This window comes from Notothenia rossii (genome assembly GCF_949606895.1).
Source record: "Notothenia rossii genome assembly, chromosome: 6".
In the NCBI taxonomy this organism is placed as follows: Eukaryota; Metazoa; Chordata; class Actinopteri; order Perciformes; family Nototheniidae; genus Notothenia; species Notothenia rossii.
In genome coordinates, this window is record NC_136909.1 from 68,334,932 (window position 1) to 68,355,438 (window position 20,507).

The following is a 20,507-nucleotide window of genomic DNA, read 5'->3' on the forward strand; positions in this document are numbered from 1 at the left end:
CATTATCGTTGGTGGTGGCAGTGGGTTCATATTGTCACCTTCAGCTCTCACACCCATCACAGATAAAGGCAAACACTCTGACACTAAAGTGTACAGTTTATGTTTCTTCAGAGGTGGTAGCCAAGTTTAAGTGCAAGGTTTTCCATATTCTCTTCCAGAGATATCCATCCTAACATCATGATTGCATCACATGTCTTTCCTGTGGGGATGAAATCAGCACAACAGCTGGGCTGTCAGAAGGTTTCATCTTTTTTTGCAAAGAAAACAGGGGAAGGATTGGCTGCAGAAGCTTTCAGAGGATACTCCTGACACCTCGCCGCCCCCCCTGCTGCTCTGCTGAACTCCAGATGGGGCTGACTCTTTGACTTATTAAAGATTTACCAGGTGAGTCTGCCGTCATGTCCTTGACCTTTAAGCGAGCGAGGAGTGGCAGCGACTGCACAAAGATGGTGAGCGTTTTGAGGACTCGAGGGGGCAGGAAGTTGACAAACGACTTTTCTGGCTTTGCCCGTTGACAGCGTTGGCAGGCTGTCAACAGAGAGAATGCAATATCATTTGTAGTAAATTATCAGCCCACACAAAGTGACACAAGGCAGCGTAAGTCAAGTTCTTCTGACAGCTCCTTCAGCTGCCACGCAGCGCACACATCTGCCAAGACAACTGCACCACACACTCAGACACGTTCCACGCTTTTACCCACATTTACCAATAAAACTAACAAAACAAAACACACACCAACATAGAGGAACAGGAATCTTAATACAAGACCGTCAGAATGGTATTTGGAAATAAGCAGTTATGGGAATGTAACAGAATATTTCTTTATCGAACAAAAAGGTGGGGACCTTTTTCTATTTGTGGCTGAAAATGTTTTCTGAAGAGTTTATGCGATGATCTAGGGCCCACATCTAAAACAATTGCACTATTTGTTAAACCATTTGTCTTAAAGGTTTTTTTTTTAACAAAACTTTACTTCACATGGGACTGGTGTTTTCAAAATATGTTTCATGATACTTTAGAACAACAAAAGATATTGATAACAAATATAATAAGAAAGTGGCTGTACCTTAGAAACTAAACTACAAGCACAATGAAGTATTTGGTATCTATATGAACTCTTATTAAGTTTAATATCAAATAATTGTTTACATATAGAGTGTAATTCATATTTAATGTGAAAACATTGAATCAACAAATTCCAAAGTTACCCAAAGTATTTACCAGATACAATAAGAAGAAAATATTCCATAAATTATTTCTTTGCAATATTTGACCAAGCTTATAAGTAATATTTTCTTGAAGGTGGAAAAAGTACTTGATGAATGATTCTATGTGTTTCTCAAATCACTATTCTCTTGCATCAGATGCTTCGTCTTCCTGAAAATGTCATTAAGGATGGATCTTCGACAGATTAGACTAGAGTAAACATATCTTACAGTAGAAAGCACATTTGCTTACATCAGATAGATTGACAAGACAAACCGGGACAAAGAAGAAACAAAGCACAGAGGCAGTCTCTCCAACAGAGATAAACCTCACCTGCTAACCAAAGAATTCCTGTGATGTTGAAATATTATTTATTCTTTAAAAGCTAACTCTCAGGAGATGGTGGGGTGGTATTTTTGAAGAGTAAATACAACATTTTTAAATCAATATTGTGATATACGGAGGAATATTTAGCTGATGTGAAGCAAAGTATTTTCTCTGATTTACAGTGCATTTAATGTCGACCAGTTGGGAGTTCTCACATGAAATGAGTTGTATGTAATTACAATACAGGAGCTTGGGGGAGGATGTACTGTAGGTGTGAAGAGGATCTGATCTCCTCTGCTGACTGGAGCTGAATCAGGAGGATGAGCGTGAACACAAGGTGTTTTTTCTTTTAACTGGGAGCTCAGAGACACAGCTCCAACGTGATTGTAACGGCTTGAAAGAAAAAGTGACGGCAGATATTTTTGTCTTATATTTAAAAATAATCTCTTTGGGGAAGAAAAACACTGCAGAAATATTCTGATGTAGTTTAACCTTGCATAGACTGTGAGAAGCACATATTGAATAAAATCAAACAATTATTATTTCAGAGTCTTACCATAAATATAAGTCGTTATTATTAGACTGAAAATATCTAGGGTAAATGTCAGCTGCGATTCTAGAATTAAACCAAAGTTAGCATTAAGTGTGAACAAAAAAGGAGAGTTATGTGCCGCAAAACATATAAAAAATGAGATGAAACGAGTTGTGGTAAATAAGTCAAAACATGAAAAATCACCGTTATGGCCCATTAAACAGCAGTGGCAGTTAAGTGGGTTGGACAGTAGCAGGATGTGGTTCTGCAGAGGTGGAAAGCCCAGAGTAAAAGCCAAGTGGGACCTCGGGCGAGGAGAGGCAGTGTGCTGCTCCAGTTCACAGGAGTTCAGCAGAGGTTAGGTTGGCTATAACTTAACAGTAACTTCTGAAATAAATGGAGACCGGGGAAGATCACAACACAATCTGACAACTCACAGTATCCTCCACTGTCATTTTGAATTTGATGTCTGCTGTTGGGGGATAGTTTTGTCTTTGCAGGTTCCTTAAACACACAGAGTAGAAACCTCTCAGTTTGCTACTACACACAGAGTAATCGGTTGCTCAAACCCCTGGGACTTTTTGGGAAGACACGCGGCTGCTGTGCTCCTGACTGGTGAGTCCATTTTTACCCCGGGATACATGGTCCAGGCCACTGACTAGAGCACTGCTTCAGTGCCCACACTGCCCTCAGAGGAAGTGACCTCAATACATCCAATAACCCTGCTCACACAAGCGCGACAGCTGTGGAAGATTGGAAACATGCCAGGTTTCTTATCTTAGATAAAGCCACAATGAGAGAGTTGTCATTGTTTTGGTGTTGTACATGTCAAGAAAGGAATGATTCAAAGTCTTTTCATGAAGTTGATATCATCTTCAAATAAAAAATTAAAAAATTGTGGCAACTGTTGTTTATTGAGGAAGTGAAATGACATTTAGAATTTGGGTAGAAATTTGACAATCTCATAAAGAAACCAAACTGGGGAAACTTAAATTAGGTTTGGCTTGAATTTTTAAATGTTTCTACATCCTGGCATAACCCTTTAAAGTCCTCACCAAGAAAAAAGTTATGAAAAAATGTTTTTATTTCAATTTTGTATTTCCTTTGGGCAATAATAACAACAAACATCATATTTAACAAAGGACCCCACAGCTTTTGCCAAAAGATGCAACCTGAAAATTAAAACATACATTCAAAATTGAAAACTTATAATAGCCAATGTATCAAAAATAAATGTACAAATGTGGAAAATGCAGGCAAATTAAAAACAAAGTGCAGAATATTGCCAGAATAAATCAGACTTGCTTCCTCTATAGGCTATAGTCATAATCAATCAATTTTCTGGTACAACCAGAGAGCTGCATGACCTAGCACCATAAAATGGTTTAGCATCTATATAGTAATTATACAAAAGAAAGAGAAAACGGTGAAATATCATACTGATATATTTCATCAAGCATATCATTGAATTACATTAAATCAACAGTAAATGTGTTTTAATTTAATAAAAATGGTAAATGTATCATCTTAGCATCGATACCTTTACCACTAAATGTCATCTCAACCATTTGGTAAAACCGTAAAACATGTCTTTAGATAGTATGGAAATCCTACTTCTAAAGTTATTTAATCAAACATAATATAACATTAAATATGTCAAATTAACAACAATAAATGGTCAGAAGTTTGATAATTTTTTAGCAAATAGTCAGTTTTAATTACTTAAGCCCCACGGACCCGGTTCCGGGGCCGATATCGCGTCATTTGCAGGAAACAATGTCTAAGGAACCTTAATATTTAATAAACTATGAATATTTTATATCCATATAACGGGAAAAAAGTAATTTAACTGATCTTTTTCATTTTTTTTCTCCAAAAAAACCCCACGTGAGCAGTGAGCCTCTGAATTAGCCGCGAGCGAAAAATGCTAACCTATTACTGCACCGAAAATCACTCCTAGCTCCCTTATTACTTATCCTAGCTGCACATCCAACACATCGTTTATGATCGTAAAGACACAGAATCTGACGGTGCCCACCTCAACACTGAAAGATACAAACTCGCGACGTTATCAACAAAAAAAATAGTAGAGCAGGCCATTCCTAAGCTCTGTAGCTTCATTGAATGCGCAAAGACGCCATCTTTTTTTTTAACATGAGCGTGTGCGGGACGATTTCCTTTCGATTCTATTGGCTCTAACGATCATTAAGAGATGTCACATGTCAAAATCGAAGAAGGGGGGCCAGAGATATGGAAAATCCACCCAAATGGCCCCAGAAGAGTTTTTTTTTGCTAAATCTGTCTAAAAAGGTCAAATATCACTTGTTTTGCGTCAATCTTGATACAGGGTACTTATATGTTGTACTTTGGATTCCTAAAGCTTTTAGTCCACTAACCCATCATCCAAGGTTAGTTTTCACTATGAGTACAAAATATCTTTTGGACGGACACTATAATTTAAAGTTTTTTAACATGTTCAATCTTAATTTTCTTTATTATTTCTTTAAAATAAAAAACATCTATATTGATTCTGTCTTTTCTACATCCAACTCACAGGTTTATCATTACTTTGAGAAAAAAGATTATTAATTTAACCCTTTTAGAAGGGAAGTTATGGTAATTTGTTCTGGGAATGTCATTTTCGAGCCTGAAACCTGAAAAATAGGCTTGGGGCTTAAGAGGTTTAAGCTTGGCTTCACTATCTTAGCCATAAAGCATAAAATCAACCGTTCGGTAGAGCACGTCTTTAAGAAATTGTTAGGCCCTTTTTAATCTTTAAAAAAAAAAATGTGCTTACCTTTGAAAATCCCACCAAACAGAAGCCTTGTGTCAGGGGATTTTGTTGTTGCTAACTTCCTGTGAACAGGCTAACTTGCTATCTGTGCTATTGAAACACAGTGACATCTAGTGGATTTTCTTAGCATTACATATGTCAACCGCGTGGTAGAGCTTGCTGACAGAGATCTAAGTAAAACGGATTTTTCCGTAAGATATAGTGACTCAAAGTGTGCTCTACCATAATGGTCAAGCAGAAGGGTAAAGGGACACACTTTAAGTACATATTTTATGTAATAAAGAAAAAAAGATCAAAAGACTATCAGTAATATCAATGTTGTGTTTTCTGTCGGTTGTGCTGGCCCCCCCCCCCCCCAGTGGTCAAAAAACTTCCAGATTTGAGAGGAATATCAGCAAAAATGTTCTATGTTTTCTACAGGGCTCTCACAAGGAGGATAAAGTAACAGATACAAAAAAAAATCTATTTCAAAAATGTTTTCCTCCCATACACCAGCAGATATTTAGAGTGAGTCGATAAACAAAAAATATCCAGGTTATTCAATTTTCATGAAAGCAGATGATACACCTCGGGCATCTTTTCACAGGCTCTGAGCTCATTTTAGCTTTGCAGTGCGGTGCAGGTTGAGTGAACACACTGAGCCGCAGGAGCTGATTTGTGCTGATTCCCGTGGCCTATTGTGTGCACCACGGCCAGGTGATTGTGTGGGATCTTGCATTTGGCACTTGTTACTGTTGTTTTCCACAGAGATGCTAATCATCAAGCATGCGCCAGAGGCATGATTAAATGTCACACAGCTCCTTTGGTTGTGGCCCCCTCACTGTGAATAAACCCTTCTCACCCACAGGCCGAGGAGTGTGGCCCAAGCAGCAGAGCTACAGCTCCCCCTACAGCTCGCACTGCCAAACACAACTACAATCAGGACAGTGTGCAAAGGTTGTTTTTTCTTCATTCAACATGAGTTTAAAAAATGTTAACCATGTGTTTAGGAATAGATATTGATTTTTTCCCCACTTATACCTAAACACATGACCATGTAGTAGTTATTATGTTGTAGTTGCATATGTATTGCATAATGGGCCATTTATTAAAACAAATAAGTCTTTGGAAATAATTGAGTGATAGAGATGGGGAAAAAGATAAGAAGCCAAGACAGCCATGTGGTTTATTGATCTCTAAATTATATGGACTCCTTGATCATCAGCCATGTGACACTTCGGCATCTGTTTTAAGTGGCTGCACAATATATGCATCTCCTTGTGAACTATACTCAAAAATAAAGTTACCAAACAAACTGATTCATGGCTGTAGCTATACTATGAAAAGTATTAAAATCTTACTTTTCAGTATACTAGCAATTGTTTTTATTATTTTCCTATAAACCACATTGGCTTTGTGACACTTGATTTATTTGTTTTACCATTAGACATTTTGCCATTAGTGATATTAAGGTATGAAGCACCTTTTAAATGTATGAAACTGTAATTAAAAAGGAAAAAACGGAAACACAATAAGGTTTATAATTTTATAGTAAGCTTAGAAAAAACCCCTCTACATTTAAAAAACATCCTGAATATTCAAGCTCCCAAAGGCAATGGGCCAACAAGGTGTGATAACAATTGCATGGAGAGAAGAATAATAAAAGTACATAAAAAAGGTACAAACATCATGTCAAACATCTCGGCAATATTTGACTTAAAGGTCCCCTATTGTGCTGTTTTTCATCAATATATTATATGTCTCAGATATATACAAAATATGTCTCTGAGGTGTTTGGCTCAAAATACCAAACAGATCATGCATTGTAGCATCCCATAAACCCCTCTGTTTCAGCCCTGTTTTAAAAGTGCTGATTCTCTTTCTTTTACTTTAGATGAAAATAAGGTTCCACTCCCCACGCCCCTCTGAGAGATATTTACCTTGGTTGGTGATTGGCTAATGGTTACACAAGCCAAAAAATCGTTATGACATCATAAAGTTGCCAAAATCTGATCAGCTCATTTTCAGACAGGTTTTTCTATAAATGAAAAAGAAAAAATCCTGAAACTTTCAGAATCTCTTTTCACAGAGGGGACACATGTTTATGTATAAAAAGACATGACAAAGTGGATTTTGCATAATAGGTGACCTTTAAAGATAATGGCAGTTATATATAAAATTGATTTCTTTCTTTCTAAAGTTGCAATGCTCTAGACATGATTTTTTGGTAATTTATCTCTGTTAGATATGCATCATGTTTTTTTGCAATATCATTTTTATTCATCAAACGTGGACGAATAATCAAACCATTCAGCTGTCTGTCTTATTGTATTTCTTGGAAAAGAGTTCAGTCAACTATACAGAGAGCAGGCTGTAGGCAGGAGTACAGTTTGCATAGGATATTAAAACACAGAGAGTGGAGAAGGGGGGGGGGGGTGTCATTCTGGAAGTTAGGGAGGCAGTGTGGCAACAGGATCATAGGATCAGATACTCCTGCTTCCGCGACGTTGCATTTCTTCAATGTCTAAGCTATCGGAGATCTTTTTCAAGTCGGCGTCGAGCTGACTTGCTTCAGGTCGCTGTTCTGGCTTCTCACACAGCATTGGCTTTATTATTAAGTACTAAAAAAAAAAAAGAACAGGTACTTAGATCTCTGTTGCATCAAGCAGAGGTGGAAGAAGTACTCGGATGTTTTACTTAATTTAAATTAGCACTACTACAGTGTTAACATACTCTGTACTGCTTTCAAAATTCAAGTAAAAGTACAAGAGTATTGGTATCACAATATACTTTAAGTACAAGAATTAAAAATCCTTATGCAGGATGACCCATTTCAGAATAATATCTATTAAATTATTGTATAATAATGATTAATGAATTAATGTGTTCATCATTTTAAATGTTAGCCATGATAAAGATAAAGTTGATTTGAATTACTTCATGTGCTGCTGGGTCACTTGACCTGCAGTGATAAATTAAAGCAGCAAAAGCCGTAAATTAAAAGTAGGAGTAAATGTACAATATTTGCATCCACATTGTAGTGGAGTAGAAGTATAAATTAGCATAAAATATAAATACTTAAGTAAAAAACAAGCTCCTCCAAATATACTTTTGTGGAGTACTTGAGTAATCACACTTGGTTACGTTCCAACACTGGCATTAAGAAATGTTATGAAACTGCAGTATTACTGCACTCAGCCGTATTTCATACATATTGAAATCACCGGGAAAACAGACAAAGTTTAATTTGAAATGCAGATTGTAAATATAATTTTTTGTGCAATAAACAAATTGTATATTTTTGCAGCGTATGGCAATCATGGCTTAAATTGGTGGAAAATAGTCAAATATACAATTTGAAAGTCAGGGCTCTAGATTGAAAGGCTAATTAAATAGATTGGTTTTAATGTATTATTGTCGTTTTTTTGTTTCCTTAAGGGTCTGAGTGTTACATTTTTCATAAACTTTAAGATAGATTTATTATAAGAGACAAGGTTGAACTTCGAACATAAAATAGAAAATCTCATAGCCTTGCTAATGTCCTATGAATTAACACAGCTAAAATGATTGAAAAGTTTAAAAGCGTAACATGTCCCTATAGTTACACAAGAGGGTTAAGAGCATGTTAACATACTAAACAACTAAATTGCATGTACATTGACAAAATGTACAAAAATAACAGACCTCATGGTAGAAATTGTGTTGAAACTCTATGGGAAATGTCTGCTCTCTGAGGTCGGTCAGAACCTGTGCAGTGAAAGGACATGTTACTGTAATGACAGAACTGAAAAATCTGCTCCATCATGCTCTGATGAACTGAAATAGTTTCTAACAAAAAAATGTTTGGCAGCATAAAATAGCAGGTTATTACCAATGACAAGTACACAGTTAGCAGAATTTTTAACCGTAGCAAGAAAACTCACCACGGCCCTTTCATGACCCGTGGGCATTTTCCAGAGGAGTTCAGAGTACATCAACCCCAAAGGAAAGATATCAACTTTTCGGTCATAAGTCTTTTGCAGTTTCTGTTTTGATACAATACAAACACAATATTGACAAGAAGGCAAGATGCAGCTGTACAGTATATATATCTTAAGTTTATGTTTAATATCCACATGTATAAAGTATCTATGTGTTAACGCATGAATCTAATCCAATGGTTATTGAAACCAGTCTGATATTTTTAAGATATTAAAGTGGCTGAGATTAAAACATTTAAAATTTGCGAGAAATCTGAAATTAGTGATAAGGGGGTTTTAATTGTCAAGCAACAACATCATCAAATTTGCAAAGTTGTATCAACCGAGTCAGACTACAGACATCACCACTTGCCATTTAATATGCCAGCACTGGAATAAAAATAAAAATTCTCAGCATATTTTTCTTCAATGGTCCTACAAAACTGGCTATAACCCACATTTTAAAATTTGGTAAAACCTTCCCAGCTCTCCCTTTGACATGTGTCAGTATAGAACATCTTACCTGCTCAGGAGCCATGTATGAACGAGTTCCTTTGTACATCAATCTGTTCCTCGGGTTCTCAGCATCGTTGTCATATGTGACCATACCAAAGTCTACGATCTTCACTTGTCCATCTTGCCCAATCATGATGTTGGCAGGCTAAACAAGGGAAATAAATAAAACAAACAAACGTGTATGTTGTGTCTCAATATGCGTACTTTTGGATTTACACTTGCTTTTTTGAATACATGAATGGGTTCAAACTGAGAAGTATGGAAAAATGCAGTGCACTACGAGAACCAGGATGGGGCAACCTCAACAACACAGCATAATAAAAATAAAAGTTATACATGTGGGCTTGTTACACTATCTTATATATGCACCTCTAGACTTCTCAAAGCAGCCACCAGTAATATTATTGGGTTAATACACTGCAAAAACGACAACATTGCTAGACAGCGAGAATTTACACTTTCTCTAAGGGCACAGCAGCCGTTTGCAGTTTTCACATTATACGACATAGCAGTTTACTAAAGTAAGTGTCTTAATTGAGAAGAAGCAGTTTTCATGATCGACGTGGTGGAATAAACTTTTTTACCTCCACTTTCTCTTACCTTCAGGTCCCTGTGGATGAGCATCTTCGAGTGAATGTACTCGACTCCTCTGACTATTTGCTGAAACTTAGTTAGAGCCTCTTCTCTTCTCTTGGAGTCTCGCAGAGATTTCTCCTCATTCTTCTCGTCTATCCACACTCTGAGTGTGTAATCACACAACTCCAGCTGAATATATAAGTACCTTATCGATGGATTGATAGAACACCTGGAGGAGAAAGAGAAGACAAATGAAGAAGTGCATACCTCAAATACGTATCTTTATTGGATATCGGATTGTCGCTTACTGTGTAGAGCTGCCACTCTCATCTGGACTGTATCCTGAATCCTCCAACCAACAGGTGAAGTATCGCACGATGTTATCGTGATGGAGTTTTATCAATGTCTTCACCTCTGGCAGAGCTTTTTCAATACTAAGGAGAAGAAAATAGCCTTACTTTAACTTTACTTTTTTTGCACTTCATCTTTAAATGTTATATTGCACTGGGAAAAGTCTAATAAAAAACATGCAACGTAATTATAATGTTTGACTTACTCTCCACATTGTACAATTTTTATTGCATGATTCTTCCCAGTCAGTTTTTCTATTGCCTTAAAAACTTGACCATAGGTTCCTTCGCCCATATTCTCTATGCAGTCAAAGTCTGATGTAAACCTAGTGAAAGAAAAAAAAAAGTATTTATTATTGTATATTAAAGGTGGGGTATGTAATTTTGGAGAAACCAGCTCAAGTGCGCTAGAATTTGAAAGTACACATCCGGAAAAATCTGCCTCTTCCTTCAGACTTCCTTACAGAGCCCGCCCTCCTCCAACACACACGAAAGCGCACATGACCAATGAAGGCACGAGATAAGTCTGTGCAAAGATGGAAGGCTGACAGGCAGGTAGGCCTTTTTACAGTGCCACAGCTTCCACAGATTAATTTTTTAAATATATTTATTGCCAAAGCATTTAATATATTCATTGCTATCGGGATGTTAAGAGCATTCCATGGAATATAACAGAAAGTGTTTCTGAAATAAATTACATACCCCACCTTTAATTGTATAAAACAGCCAAACAAAACTAAGCCTTAATGTTTGAATTTTCCATACCTTGACATTTTTGATTTGGTTGATGTCTTATCATTGGGACAGTTTCCTGTTTTCACTTCCGGATTTTCTGATTTAGAACTTAGATCATAGAAAAAACGGTTCATTAATCTTTAAAATGGTTCACTATACCCCAGTGCTGCTTTGCTAGTCATCTTGGAAACCTTTTGCGATTCTAACAAGATATAAATCAAATGAAAAGCACCAATATTATAATTTTGTGAAACCATACAGTATGTACTGCAGCCTTCAAGGTGATTTACCGTGTTTTGGGCCTCACAACAGGATCTTTTTCCTTAAAAAAAAAAGAAAGGAAATATAGATGTTGATGCCAGTCAAATTAAAGCAGCATTTACATAGACGTATCAAATTGTTTAACATCTCGCTACGGTAAATAGAAAGTTAACTTACTGATAAGAATTACCCAAAACGTACATTTTGTGTTTCATTTTTTGGGGATTATTTCCACCGATAACGGGCCAGGACCACATGATAATACATCCTTGAATAAAAAGGAGAGTGTCTAAGACATCAAGTTAAGTTGGCAGCTCTTTCTAGTTACAGAAAAAAGGGTGTTCTTACAGTTTACCAGTATTCCATGTCTTTGTACAGATATGAACCCTTTTGGAGCCTTGACTCAACTCAGGTTCTCTGAAGATAATCTGAGAACTATATTATTGATATTCCCTTGCAGAACCCTAGAGATTAAGGATGAAAAAATGAATGACCTCATTCTCGGTAGGTCTTGATGAATTGGTGAAGTCAGTCATTGGCACGCTTTTTGATTTTGCATCACAGGAGTCCCTTGGAGAATACAAACAGAGACATTAGTAACGTATCGTGTTTTGATTAATTTAATTAAATGTTATCATTAGTCAGTGACTTGCAGTGTAGTTGGTGGTCTGGCTGCAGCAACGTCATCATTCCCGGAGGAGGTCTAGAAAGAAAATATAAAGGCAGTTAATCATAAGTCTCTTTAAGTTATAATTTGCCTCAAAGTTGTCATGCTGGCCTCCTTTTTGCTGTGACCCTGAGGTTTCTTCCCTTGTGTAACACGTCTGTTGTTCCTGTGTACGTTAGCATTTGACAGGCAGTAGGGAGCTACTGTGACCATTGTCCGGTTTCATAAAATGTAATGTGTATTTAGTTTCCTGATTCCTTTATAAATCCCCTGTGTTTCTTTGTACTCATGATCAGATCCTAGCACACGCTGGGGCGGGGATCTGTCCTTTCAGCAGAAATTGATCCGTTAAATGCTTTTAGGCTTCATCAAATAACACAACTTCATTTTTGCTTCTATATTTGGTAATTTCTCAGCAGAAGGTGATTATGTTGTGGAATTTCCAAATTACACAGAATGTGAAATTAGCTTTTTAGGCCATGATTGAATTCATGCATATTTATACGCAATCGTGGGAGTTGTGTTTGGAGCCCAAATGGGTAGCACACTTTGAGTTGATTGTGATTTTTTAAAAAGGGGAAGTCAATGTTAGAATTCAACCCAGTCTCACTGCATTTCGTGTTATAGTCACGACATTTAATCTATTGATTCGTGTTCACCAACACAATTTCCCCCTTTTTTTCATGTCACACAGAACGATTTTAAAAGCAACGTATTTCTATTTGTAGTGTGTTCCGTGCCTGCAACACGTCTTTTTGTCCGGCCGGGTCTTGGAAGACCGGAAGCTGTGGGGTTCATAAAAACATGTTCTTACTCAAAATCAAGCCACGATTATTGTTTTTATTTGAAAAATTGTATAATGTCGGACTTTTTTTGCCGTCTGTGAGGAAAAGAAATGTCGCTCGGAGCCTCAGAATACTGAAATCTGTATTTTTGAAATATTTTTTTCCCTTCTAATTTGTTATTCTTTTCTAAATAACACACTGTTATTTGCTCAACAATAACACACAATTATCCTTGTTTTTATTTATTTATTTAATTCCATAATCCGTGGCTTTTTTGGCGTCTGTCAGGAACTGAATTTCAAAATAAAAATGACCGGAAACAGACGTAGGCCTATAAGGGACATTTCGAGCATCATTGCGATACACAGCCACTGAACTGATTACCCAAGATCCTCAGCTATGGTTTAAGCTCAGTAATTGGATGTTTTAGCTGCAATGCACGTTGGGATATGGTGTTAATGCAATATGAAATCCGAAAAACATTTCGGAGTTTACGATGGCCGAAGACACAACACTACCCATAATCCCCAGCCACCGCGATTAATCTTCAAGCTCTGGGATTGGATGTTGGAGTGGCAGTGCGCCAAGGTTACGCCGGGCGTCAAACAGCACTTTGAAATGGAACGAAACCACGGCAGACTATTCAAAACTGGATTCGAACAGGACCAGCCCCCCCCCAGAAGACTAAACATTTATCTGCAGATCCCTATAAAGTATATTCATTACTCGTTATTCTCTACTAATAGTTAATTAAAGACTGTATATAATGGCTATTTTGCATATACCTTTCAAGATTTCAAGATTTTCTAAGGTTTATTGACATATCATATTATACACAACTACAGTGTAGTTATGCAATGGATGAAAAACTTGGGTCGCAGGTTTCTCAACAGTGCATTACAAGACATCTGTCAATATATGTGTATACCTCCACCATTAAACTGTCATATTCTGCACATTTCTTATACTATCATAAGAGTATAATTCATACGTATAATATCAGTTAAAATAAGTGCTTCAACATAGTTAACATTGCAGGAAAGCAATATATTAGACGTGAAGTACTTTGTCAGGCTTAATATTGATCTGTAGATAGATACCCCCAAAGCTTTTTTCTAATTTAAAAGACCTTAATATAAAGTATTATTTAATGTTTAAATAAAGGTTAATTCATTTTTCTGTTTTGCACATCCTCCTATTAATATCTTCGTACATCCGACACTAAACTGTTTTATTGTAGAGATCACTTACAGTATCTTCTTGATTTTTTATATTTCTATCATTGACCTTCTACTTTCCCCCTATGAAAGTATGTACTCTTAATATTTTTTTCATCAAATATAACACATTAAAACAATAACTCAATAATGTGCTTTAACCACTAGGCGGTGCACACAAGGTACACACAGCCATAATAACTTTGTATTATTAGTGTAGGACACTTATGTATGTATAACATCTCAATATGTGTAATTTTACAGCATATTGCTATATTATTTCACATGTTTTACTTCTACACATTAATATCTGATTTGTAAAACACCACAGAGGTATATCTGTCATTTAATGGTAAGCTATTGAAATTCTGAATCCATAGATGTGTCTCTCATCACCCAAAACCCCTGACTATTTTCAACTCAGTATTTACATTCTTATATTCAAAGACAATCAGTAATATCTTTAAAAACTATAAGTCCTTTTATATCAGCTGTGCACTGTTATGGTGTAAATATAACATATCTACCAATTGGATCAAATATAAAAGTCAGCCGATTTAGTATTGATACTGCAAGGAGACGTATTGTGGTAAGAGAAATTGAAGATGTTATTTAATTGCTGATATATTTATGATCCTCAGTTTCCATGGCAGTTCTTCCAGTTTGTCTAGAAGCCTTCTAATCAAGGCTCTATAAATAAAGAACTACGGCAGGTGTGTAATATTTAATGCAGCCGAACTGTGTATTACAATGCCGTTATGTGATGACTTTCAAAGAGAAAAGCAAGCACACTCGGAATAAAGTATTATTATTATTTTTTTTAAATGCTTTTTTGATTTCATATTGCATAAACACCATATCCCAACGTACATCGCGGCTAAACAATCCAATCAGCGTGCTTAAACCATAGCTGAGGATCTTGGGTAATCATTTCAGTGGCTGTGTATCTGTTTCCAGTTATTTTATTTTGAAATTCAGTTCCTGACGGGCGCCAAAAAAGCCAGAGATTATAGAATTAAACAAATAAATAAAAACAAGGATAATTGTGTGTTATTGTTGAGTAAATAACAGTGTGTTATTTAGAAAAGAATAACAAATTAGAAGGAGAAAAAGATTTTTAAAAATACAGATTTCAGTATTTTGAGGCTCTGAGCCCCATTTATTTTCCTCACTGATGGCAAAAAAAGTCAGACATTATAAGATTTAAAGTTAAAAACAATAATCGTGGCTTTATATTGAGTAACCATAGACTGTATATATAAAGAAAATGTTTTATGAACCCCACAGCTTCCGGTCTTCCAAGACCCGACTGGACAAAAAGACGTGTTTCAGGCACGAAACACACTACCAATAGAAATACATTGCTTATAAAATCGTTCTGTGTGACACGAAAAAAAGGAGAAAATCGTGTTGGTGAACACGAATCAATAGATTAAATGTCGTGACTATAACACGAAATGCCGTGAGACTGGGTTGAATAATTGCATGCGTAGATAATTTTTTGTGCAAAACCACTTGAGTTTCGTTCATTCGCAACCTTTCGACTTGCATCCTAGGTCGCGTTCCCACCAGTCTTGTTTAGTACAGTTGAATCGAATACAAAATTAACCCCTTGGTGCGGTTCGTTTGGGTCGGTGTGAACGCAGTCCGAGACCTCTGATGAGAACCAAACATCCGGACTCTGGTCCGCCCAAAAGAGGTGGTCTTGGGCCGCTTGATAGTGAACTTTGGAGCGGTTCATCGCTGGTGTGAACGCAGTCCGCACCAAAAAATAGGAAGCGTAGTATTAACGCGTAATCTCCTGTTCTGGTTACTGGAGGAGAAGTTAGCAAGTTATGGCTGACAAAATGAGCGGCTGGGGACAAACTTGGAGCTACTGTGTGTAACATACAGTAGCCTATAGGGTCGCGCTTTCATTCTTTCTGAAATCATTCATTCATTCTCGGATACAACTATAAACTATAAACAACTATAAACATAAGCTAGGCTATATTTGCTTTTGTGACTGCTTACCTCTCCGGTCCCCTGTGAACAGTCCCCAGTTTTATTTTGTAAGAGCCACCTAGATCCTTTGAATATCATAATCCAATTTAAATTATTAATGACCTAGACTTATGCATTTTAAAGTGCTTTAATTGATTGAGGAGACCTAGTGTGCATGTGTATAACTTACTTCTGTAGTTCTACTGAAAAAGGTTGCATATCTTTCCAACTTGGCTGCTTCCTCCTTAGCTTCCTTCATTGGTTTTCCAGGAACAGCTGGATGCTCCTTATCACCAACCGCAAAGCTAGAGCATCTATTGTTACACAAACAGGATTTGATGCATTTTAAGATTTTGAATGAACAGCCACAAATTATGTTTGGGTGCCATGTGGAGATGTGGAGACTTACTGGGGAGCATCATGTGGTTCCTGTCTGGTTGATTGCCCAGCTTTTATATTCACCCTGTCCTTCGGAACATTTTCATTTAGCACGCCTAAAACTTTAGTGGCTGTTTTCTGAGGAACCTTTGCAGCTTTTTCTGTCTGAAAGTCAGGAAAGAAAAGAATAATAAATCCAAAGAGCTACATTTCGCAAACAATATTAACAAAGTAGGCACATCCGGACAATAAATGCAAGATGATGGACAGAAGAACAAAAACAAATAACGTACACAAGAAAATACTGCCATTAACATACATCAATAATAACTACTATCTCATGTATAGTGTCAAGCTCTTCATCAGAACATTTTTGAAGTTTAGAAAGTAATTAATCAAATGTATGTTCATGCGAAAATTATCTTATGCGCAGACCATTTAAAAAACAAATTTTACAAACAAGCATCCTACCACTGGTTTGGGATTCTCCTTCTCTCTCAAACCTCTCAGGGCACTTTTAGCTGCATTCTGCTTGGCTTCCATTGGGTTATTTCCCACACAAATGGAAAAGGATTGGCCATTGACCACAGCCCTCGTGGAGAATCTAATGAAGAGTGGTAAAACATATAGTTATAGTCAAGATGCCTTGTGACAGTGTTGCACAATCGAAAATACACAATTAATTAGCAATGTGTGTTTATATATATATATATATATCAGGGCTCGACATTATAATTGGCACGCTGGCCCGGAAGCACTATTTAGACACCCCGGGCCTGCATAACGTACTTTCCACTTGCCCGCTCGGGCCACTAAAAATAGTGTTTAAAAAAAAATGTTTCCTGTGGTATTGGTATTTTGACTATCACTTTAGTTAAATTGTTTCGTTTATCAACGCTACAACATAGCGTTTCGTGAGTCGCTTGTCATTGTTGGGTGAAAAGCAAACAGCTGTTTGCTGCGGAGCAGGCTCCCGTGAGCGGGAGCGCGCTCCTTCACTACAGACTATCGCGCCACCTAACCATTCGCCAAAATGTTTTTAATACCAGCGGTAACCGGCCAAGCGCCGGGCAAAAAACAATCTTCAAATAAAAGAAAGTCACCGGAGGAGTTAAAGGAGAGTGACAGGGAGCATGAGAAGAAGAGGGAGAGAACGTTTCAGCCAGCTTGATCGATGGAGTTGGCTTCTAGTGGTGCAGTGACGCGTCCTAAAACCCTTTTATAATCTATCGATTGGATTTATGATTCGAAAATTATAAAGGTAGGGTAGACATGTGGAGATTATCCGGCTGAACAAAACCTGCCTTTATCAAACAGGTTCGTTTTCCACAGACTTTATTTCCAGCTATTTTCCAAAACCCTGTGGAGAAGTCCCATTGCTTTTTTGTCGAGGGAACCAGCGGCTTACTTCCTGGTTTTATGACGCATCACTGCACCTCTCAATATGATGCCAAGATAAACAAGGTCTTCTGTCGGCTCTTTACATCAATGCCGACCTATGCTGACAAGTAAGTGAAGAGTAGAAAATATAAAATGTATTGGCTTTAGGGAAATGTCCCAGCAGTTTAGGATAATGAAGGTTCTAATCTAATCTACTACATAGCCATTACATTTCTAACTCCTAATGACGGCAGAAAGCGCATTATACAAATAATAATACTCATAATAATAGCAGAAATGTTTTGACCACAATATAATTATTTTAATAAACCAAATATGATCAATTGAGGAAAGTGAGGAAGAACTGATGATTCAAATGTTGTAGTACAAGTAGTAATGTAGTTAGCATAAATTACTATTGCAACAAATATGTTAATTTTCTTCATTATTAGTCGATTTTTTTTGTTGGACGAATGCTCCTGGCCCGGAGGGCCAGTGGCATTTTACCCTTAATGTCTACCCCTGTATATATATATATATATATATATAATGATTTTATTCAATGCTTATGCTATGTTTTCATCATAGATTATTTAATTTAAATAACGGGGGCTGTAACAGGTTGATAGGTAGATAGATTCAGATCTTAACATATGAAATTACAAATATACTACAAAGTGGTAGTGATCCTTTCATTATTTGTATCAACATAGCCTATAAGTTGCATCTTTTTGGCTTGTCCGTATGTCTCAAGAAACCCAAGGGTGCAGTTTATTTTCATTGAAGTATGAGAATAAAAACAAAAGTTGGTTTTAAAACAAAATAAATGTTTAATGCAATGTTGTTGTACTACAAGTTGTTCCATTCGTCATGTCTAACTGAAATATGGAGAGATTGGATCATATCTGCACATAGACCCAAGGTAGGTCTAATGTAAGTGAATCCTTTGACATGATGACTGCCTCAGTATTGTGGTCTTGGATGTATAAGATTGTGGTGCACTCTGTTTTGTTTGCAACACCAGACACCAAAGCAAATTCCTTGAATATGTAAACGTACCTGGCAATAAACTTGATTCTGATTTGCACACTTCTCATTGTTTCAACTCTACTGCTTTTCATATAGTGTAATATTTGTCAGACCATTCATCCACTTTATTTCCTATGATAGCTGTGTTCAGTGTTATATTTAGTTCAGATATATTTTTTAGTTCTAGCTTGTACATCTTTATTCATCACATGTACTTATAGTCTGGATATAATTTGAGTCTTTTAGTGTCACTGGCTATGCCCATACCCACTGCGGTCAACTCAGCCGTTTCTCGCTATATTTTTCGATAAAAATGTTTTACAATAAATTCATAATAAAATTGGTACTGTTGGACTCAGTATTTGTTAGACTACTACCACAAATACAATTAAGTGTTTTTACTGCGTACTTGTTGAGTAATCCCCTGTCAAACTCCCCCCGAGTACAACAATGCATGTTTTCTGCCATCTTTGACTGGTGATATATCAAATCATTTTATCTCTCATCAAAGATATCAGAATACATTAATTTGTGTACTCGGGAGGGGAGTTTGACAGAGTATTACTCAAAAAGTACACATTAAAAGTACTTAATTCTATTTGTGGTAGTAGTCTAACAAGTACTGAGTCCAACAGTACCAATTGTATTAAGAACTTATGGCTAAAAATCATTTTATCCCTCATCAAATATAGCAAATACATGAATTATTGTACTCGGGAGGGGAGTTTGACAGAGTATTACTCAAAAAGTACACAGTAAAAGTATTTGATTGTACTTGTGGTAGTATTCCAACTAGTGCTGAGTCCAACAGTACCAATTTCATGTAGAACTTATTGCAAAAAATCTTTTTATCTCATCAAATATAGCAGAAGTGGCATGATTTTGTTCTCAGGAGGGGACTTTGAGAGTATTACACAGAAAAAAACCCACAGTAAAAGTAGTTAATTGTTGGTAGCAGTCAAACTAGGACTGAGTCAAACAGTGTCAGTTTTCTTAAGAACTTATGGTAAAAATTATTTGTATCGCAAATAAAGCAGAAAAAACATGCATTCGTTTACTTTTGTACTACAGTCAGTGCCGCTTCTCGGCGATTACAGTAAAGACGCTATTAAACGCGAACTCAAAAATGAAGAGCTGCTCATTTGACCAAGCAAATGCGAGAGACGGCTGAGTTGATCGCAGTCCATACCCCTAGGATAAAACCTCTTACACGGGACAGTACATCCAGAAGTATGCCCTTACATCGAGAGTAAACACTTTATATGTAAACACGTTGAAGTTGGCTTGGCAAGACCATGTTGGGTAAATGCTACACTTTCCATAACAGAGAGAACTTTCGAAGAAGCTAGCAAGCATAGCAGTTTTAGCTTAAGTCACCTTTTATTGGGCTCAGGTTCCTCAGAGCACACGTCTTCATATTTTAACTCCCAACGTGCTTTCCGTGCTTGTTTCTTCAGTTGTGCTACGAAGTTTTTCGCTTTCCCCATTTTTAAACCTTTGGTGCACAATACAATCACCGATGCACGTACTAGTCTTCTGCCAAACGACCACTGCCTACTAGCATGGTCCTCAAATCAGAGATTTAAACCTCCCCCCTTTTCTCCTGAACCTAGCCATTTCCTGCATCCTGCATCCATTTCCTTCTTCTTCTTCTTCTTCTTTTGGGATTTTCAGAGGCATCCAAGCATTGCATTACCGCCTACTACTGGATAAACAATATACTGCCTTTTCCAAAATGTTTTAATTTTGCCTTTGTATTTCAAAAGTCATCTTCTTTGATTATATCTACGACAGTGCATGAATAATGGAAAATGCTACTACAGTACAGTGTGT

At 36.8% G+C, this 20,507-nt stretch overlaps 1 protein-coding gene across 3 annotated transcripts; it reads right to left on the bottom strand.

The window, feature by feature from the left end:
* Nucleotides 1-6,370: 6,370 nt before the first annotated feature.
* LOC307043838 (interferon-induced, double-stranded RNA-activated protein kinase-like) lies at nucleotides 6,371-20,329 on the bottom strand. Of its 3 annotated transcripts, none has more exons than XM_079688719.1 (15): nucleotides 20,052-20,329; nucleotides 16,737-16,869; nucleotides 16,297-16,430; nucleotides 16,078-16,192; nucleotides 11,889-11,938; nucleotides 11,730-11,805; nucleotides 11,265-11,296; nucleotides 11,005-11,082; nucleotides 10,446-10,565; nucleotides 10,198-10,323; nucleotides 9,914-10,118; nucleotides 9,321-9,458; nucleotides 8,762-8,863; nucleotides 8,523-8,585; nucleotides 6,371-7,459 (listed from the first exon to the last, which is right to left on the bottom strand). In XM_079688719.1, exons 1-15 carry the CDS (start codon nucleotides 20,159-20,161, stop codon nucleotides 7,322-7,324), a joined length of 1,620 nt encoding a protein of 539 aa, XP_079544845.1. In that variant the 5' UTR covers nucleotides 20,162-20,329; the 3' UTR covers nucleotides 6,371-7,321. The 3 variants fall into 3 exon arrangements, with proteins under 3 accessions (XP_079544845.1, XP_079544844.1, XP_079544846.1); XM_079688718.1 differs by having other exon boundaries at nucleotides 16,078-16,201; XM_079688720.1 differs by lacking the exon at nucleotides 11,005-11,082 and having other exon boundaries at nucleotides 16,078-16,201.
* Nucleotides 20,330-20,507: the final 178 nt, after the last annotated feature.